The following is a 6,636-nucleotide window of genomic DNA, read 5'->3' as shown; positions in this document are numbered from 1 at the left end:
CCATGGATCTCCTTTCTCTACAATCGCTCCTTTATCCATCACTAGAACCCTATCATAATCCAAAATCGTTTTTAATCGATGTGCTATACACAAAACCGTGCAATTCTTAAACTCTCTGCGTATAGTTTCCTGGATCTTGGAATCCGTAACAAAGTCAACAGAACTCGTAGCTTCATCTAATACTAGTATCTTGGTATTACGAACCAACGCTCTCGCTAATGCAATAAGTTGCTTTTCACCAAGCGAGAAGTTTGTGCCGTCATCTTCCACTATTTGGTCCAAATGAAACTTGTTGAGGGCTTTGTAGCTGACACCGGCTGACATCAGGTACCGCATTGTAGACAAGTATGGAATCTGATACCTTTCAATGAGACTGGCTCCTGCTAGGGCCCTCCACAACGTATAGTCATCATGTTCTTGGAATGGATCTAGATTTTTCCTTATTGTACCTTGGAACAATACAGGATCTTGAGGAATGATCGACAACTTCGACCTCAAGTCGAATAGTCCCATTTTTGAGATATCAAAACCATCAATCTCAATCTTGCCTTGTTCCAATTCCGTTAGTCTATACAAAGCTGTCATGATGGATGATTTTCCTGCACCCGTTCTGCCGCATATTCCAACTTTCTCTCCTGGATAAAAGTCAATGTTCAATCCTTTGAGTACTAACGGCAAGTTTGGTCTGTATCTGAGATGAACATCCTTAAACGAAACATACCCTGACGGTGGCCATTCAGATGGTGGTGTCTTGCCTTCAATGGTGTAGGCAGACTCCTGTGGCAATTTGAACGCATATTCATACAATCTCTCCACAGAATTCATTTCATTCTCCACTGCAGTCATGGCTCTAACACCCAAAGATAGTATACCAACTAATTGCATGACATAGTTGAGTAGCAACCCTGTAGAAGGTGCATTTATATTGAATTGTCCCGTGATGCAAAGCATACAGATAATCAAGGCAAAACTGGAGGTGATAAGATCCAAATGAACACATAGCCATCTTTGATTAACAATGGATAAAAAGTAGGCCTCATTCATCTTGTTTAAAAAGTAATCGTTCTTAGCAATGAAATTGGCCTCAGCTCTAAATGATCTAATAGTAGTCAAACCGGTCAAGGTTTCATTAAAGTTATTGTACACCAAAGATCTTTGAGTTGCCTCTAATCTCTTGATCTCTCTTGATGACCCCTGGTAGAAGTTGACCAATATTGTAAATGCAATTACCAAGAACGGAACTGCCACTGCAAAGTAAGGCAAGTAACAAATGCACAAAATTATTACACCTATAACCAAAGCAAATGGAAAGATAAACAATCTCATCTGCTCTCCAATCTCATTATCAAGGGAATCTGTGTCTTTTGTGAATCGATTCAATATTCTGCCCAACGGTGTAGTATCTATATACGATATGGGCACATGTAAAATTCTTTTCACTGCTTTCAAAGTCAATTGATTAGATGAACAATCTTGCATATATGCCAAAACGATAAACTCCAATCCAGTAAAAATAACTGTTAAGAAACAAAACATGACATATAGGCCAACATAAAAATGATCACTGTGTCCTTTTAGTTTATTTTCCATCCAGAAAGATAACCATGTGTTTGTAAAGACCTGTAAAAAAGTAGCAAGAATTATCACCGTAATGAATATTGGAATAGCAAATTGTCCAAATATTCCTGATCCCAATTCAATATATTTCTTGTATATGTCCCATGAGATGGCATTGATTGCTCTTTCCTCGTCCGTTGTAGTTCTCCCAGTGAGATCCATATCTTCATTGATGACTTTTGAGAGACCCTCATTTTTACTCACTGTTGAGTACAATTCCGAGTTTACTGTGCTTTCTTTTTCTATTTCTTCTGCTTCTTGTTTGCTTTTGATGAGTTTTGTTAAATCAATATCGTCCTTGACCAATTCTGGTACAGAACCGACTTTCACTCTCACTCTTCCTTTATCAATTAACACAACTTTGTCAGCAAACTCCAATATTCCTAACTGATGAGTGGCTAAAACAATTGTCTTGTCCTTCAACAATCCTTTGAATAAATGTATCACAATATGTCTCGCAACTTTTGAGTCCACCGCTGATATCACATCGTCCAAGAGTAAAACCTCAGCGTCACTATAACACGCTCTGGCAAGATTGATCCTGGCTTTCTGCCCTCCCGATAGGGTGATTCCACGCTCTCCGATCTCGGTTCGGTCCCCAGTAGGCAACATTGCAATGTCATCCTCCAATGCACATGCAAAGAGTACCTTTCTGTACTTTTCGATATCAAACGGCTTGCCAAACAAGATATTCTCACGAACTGTGGCGTTTTGTATCCACGGCGACGAACATAGCAATATCTCCTTGTATCTGGTAATCAGACCTCTCGAGGGATTGGACAATTTCATGTACCCTGCTAATGCATATAAAAGCGACGTTTTTCCTGACCCTATTCCACCTACTACTATAACAAACTCTTTGGCATTTATTGTGAGATTCACATCAATCAAACCATGAAAACGATCATCATCACAGCTTATAGCTGTACTACTAGAAATATCGTCATCACTAGCGCAAATACTAGTGACTTTTTCTTGATAATTGCTTCGTTTGTTTTTTTCCAAATCCCATAGATCTGCATCTAGCTTGTCATGAAAGTCTTCCCAATTGAAATCAGCATGCGATATTTCAATGGCTCTTTTATCATCACCCTCGATATAGTAATCATTTGCATTAGAAATAAATTTTTCATTTAGTTCTTGAGAAAACTCCTCTGCAGATAGAAAATCGCAACACCTTCTAAATCCGATTAATGCATCGGCACCTGTAGCTAGGGCGATAGGAAGCAACATAATTGCTTGTGCTAGAACTGCAAATAACGATAATGAACTGAAAACTTCACCTGGGGACTTCATGGGACCACTTGCCCACATTGTTATGAAAGACACCATGGAGGACAATACTGGCAAAGTAACAGCATAAGCTGTGATGAAGTTTCTCAAGACTTTGATTGTAAACAAGTATTTTATTTCCTTATTGCGCACCTTTGTAATGGAAGCCTTGTATGCCATTTCCCATGCATAAAACTTGATGATTTTGAGATTATTGAGAATCTCCCTCATAAGGGACACCCTCTCATCTGTATATTCAATGATCTTTTCTCTAGTAGTATACAACTTTTTAGTCAAGAGTACACAAACGACCAAGGAGACGACAAAAAGACCAATTCCAGCTAATGCTGCAACTCCAATGTGCACTAGTAAAATGGTAATTGATATTATGACCGGAATGGGAAAGCATAGCACCAATGGCTGAAACCCAACAGCTAGATCAATTCTTGCTAAATCAATACTCATCAAACTAGTAATTCTTCCCGCTGGGAACATATACTTGGATCTGGCGCTTAGATTAAAAGATTTGATCAACAAAGCCTTTGTTAAGATAGCTTTGGATTTTGCCCCACAAATCATTGAGTTGTTATTAAAGTGGTTGAGTAATAATCCATTCACCAAAATGAGTATCATGGAAGCGAGTGTCAACCCAACACCTCTATTCACCGTTGTATAAATCCCAAAGTACCTGTACGCCACAAAATTAATCAATTGCCGCGTTATCAACGGTGAGCAGGATATGCAAACAAATGCCAATGCGAGACAAAGGCATGAGAAGAGATATTGCCATTTAAACGTCAAAAACAAGGCATATGGAATAGCATAGGGCGGCCATTTGTCCGATTCGGGGTGTTTTCTCTTGTGTTTCTCTATGATTACCTTCAAGTGGCGTTCCCACTTGCCGTACATGTACTCTACCTTCAACTCTGGCGTCAACTTGAACAAATCATCGGGAACCAATGTTCGCTTGTAACCTTTCTTTAATACTGGGAAAATCCACCAGAACATCAACCTACTCAAGGGATTCGCCTTACGCCATGGATATTCTTTTCTTTCATCTTCTGATGGAATAGGCGGGACTTTTTTGGAAAATAACCAAGAAAACAACCGTTTCTCATTATGAAGTTGCAGTTGACTTTCTAAAGATACTTCTAGAGTATTGAATATCGCATCGTTTTTTTCTGAAGATTGTAACTGAAAAGGATCTTGTGTAACAGACAGAAGAAGCTTTTGGGGTTCACTTTGGGGACAAGACGAATCAGTTTCTTGTATAGTGGCCCGCTTTATTGTAGAGTTACCACTTGGGTACCGCCAACCATAGTTGCTTTCTAGGTGTATTTCATCTGGTACTTGAATAATGCTCACCTTTACTTGACGCGGCATTTTAAGGTTGCGCAATACTTTTTTCACATTTGACTGTGGTAGAGTATTTCCAACATTCTACTACATGCATATATATATATATAGAGGGAGGGAGAGTGTGTGTGTATGTGTGTGTGTGTTATAAATAGATAGATAGATAAATATGTTAGACTAACGTAATGGTGAGAAATTGCATTAAAAAGTGGGAGGGGGAGATTTTTAGATACGAAGTTATAAATCGTCTCACTAATTATTTTCGACTTTATGGAGATAAGGTGAAAAGTGTTTCGCTTCACATAGAATCAAACGTATGAGAGAAAATGATATTAATGTAATATTCTCTCTTCTTTTTTGTGATTTGAAGGCCATCTAGAAATCTAGTTGCCGTTAGCAAGGCTTAGTTGATTTAATTTGGCTCTGAAATACCAAAATAGAGGTGGATTTGCGAGACTAGAAGCAAAAACATGTTTTTCTTTCAATGATGTTAATCTGTGTAAACTTCACCTTTCCACTGCATTTCCATTGCAACTTATATCAAATTGCAAATTTCTCAATTTTAATAATACATTATCTAGAAGATAACAGCATCTAATGGGGAGGGGGGAAGGGGGGGAAGAGCGCGGGAGATACTCGTGTGATGCATGATTCAAGTTATTACACTGACTATTATTTTTTGCAATCATTTCCAAAAAGCTTTTGTGTGCATACACAAGCTGCAAATATCTATATAGTACATTTACCTCTATAATAAATGTGGTACAAATTCTACTCAATTCAAGAATTTTCCAGCTAAATTGATGTATCTAATATGCAAGCAGGGTAAGACGTTTTTGTTCAACTATGTAAGTATATGTTAAATGTGTATTCCTTAAAACTATTAGTTATAACTCAAATAGGAAATTTTACACTAGAGGAAAAAATTGTTCCAAACAAACTTATTCTCGGGTCTGAAAAAAAAGACTGGTTGTAACGACATTGCTATTGACCGAAAAAGAACATAAATCAGGGGTAATTCAAGGCCAAAGGTTCACAGTTTTTTCTTTTTTTATTAGTTGTGTCAATTTTTTTGCAATCAAAAATCTGAACAAAGTAAGCTAATGAACAAAAATATTTGCTGGTATCACTACATTTTAGTTTGTCTACGCCAAAAAAAAACAAAAAAAGCTTATTACATTTATAGCTCACGGTTAAAAAAAAATGTATCTAAAATTATGTGGCCAATATGACATAAAGTAGTAAGGAAGTTAATACATGGTAAAATGGAAAAATATAGAAGCAAACAAATGGGGAAGCTATATGACAACATTGTAATTTTGGTGTTCAAGAAGTAGCCATAAAAAGAGTATGGAAGGTTTAAATATGTAATACAAACGCAAAACCATCTTCTCTCACTGAGGATGTAACCACTCTACTTTACCGAATGTGCATTATATGTATGATATTAACTTTAGTCGTCTGGCAAACCAACAGAAAGTAGGGCGTGTAGCTCAGTTGGCAGAGCGTTTCCTTAGCATGGAAAAGGTCTTGAGTTCGATTCTTAACTCGTCCACTTTGTTTTTTTTTTTCTTTCCTAAAGCCTTTTAAACCATTAATCATTAGTTGGTCCATCAAGATAGTTGCAAGAGGTTTCTACAATTCATTAAGTCATATTTCAGAAACTGTGCTGTTGCTTCGTGGTAGTGAATAGATCAGTTTCATGAAACTATTTTTGGGTCAATAGTATCAAAATAAACAATAATTATTTTATTCGCTTCATCCATAATGCAATCATTTGTGCAGATGATACTACCCAAAGTCATAGGAAAAGACTGATGTAAAACCGTTTCTTCAAATTGTCAATACTTTCTCAGTTAGTAAATTTGGTTTCAGTTTACAATAAAATCTTTTTCTTTGAAGTATTTGGGTGCAAAAAAAAAAGAAAAAGAAAAACCCTTGCCAATTATCTTACCCACAAAAGTACCTAAATCTAGAGCCTAACCAATGCTTAAACTTTTTGGGTCATTTTTGCCAGGTTATTCCTTTTTCTTCAACAAACCACCGACCTTCAAAGACAAAAGTCGACTTAATGCATTGACCCCTTTAGATATAGGTTCATGTGTAAAGTCAAACAAACAACTTTGTAGGTTTTTTATTTTTTGCAACTTTTTATTTTGCAGACCTACATATCGAAAAGCAGCAGAGCTTAAAGCTGTCCGTTATTTTTTGTGTCTCATAATCTTGCTTCCTCAAAAACATATACCACCGAAGCATTAACAGAGCAACTATATTCTACTTTACTTCGCCTCCATTGTTTGTTGTATACGCAGACAATGATAAAAGGACAAAAAAAATGTGTTATTCAAATCAAAAGCTTTCTTACATTTTACTCTATAAATTTACCCCACT

The 6,636-nt window shown here is 36.8% G+C and overlaps 1 protein-coding gene across 1 annotated transcript; it reads right to left on the bottom strand. All coding sequences in view use genetic code 12, as the record gives it.

Annotated features, from left to right (window-relative positions):
- Window positions 1-112: 112 nt before the first annotated feature.
- KGF56_001919 (uncharacterized protein) lies at window positions 113-4,272 on the bottom strand (the record flags this gene model as incomplete). The annotated part of the gene is made up of 2 exons (XM_049323093.1): window positions 113-3,577; window positions 3,686-4,272. Coding segments are annotated over 2 exons (4,052 nt in total), but the record flags the coding sequence as incomplete, so codon positions are not given.
- Between the last annotated feature and the right edge of the window lie 2,364 nt (window positions 4,273-6,636).

Source organism: Candida oxycetoniae (genome assembly GCF_023343755.2).
Source record: "Candida oxycetoniae strain CBS 10844 chromosome Unknown scaffold69, whole genome shotgun sequence".
NCBI classification, from domain to species: domain Eukaryota; kingdom Fungi; phylum Ascomycota; class Pichiomycetes; order Serinales; family Debaryomycetaceae; genus Lodderomyces; species Lodderomyces oxycetoniae.
The sequence above is the reverse complement of the archived record's forward strand: the minus strand, read 5'-3'. Positions and strand labels throughout refer to the sequence as shown.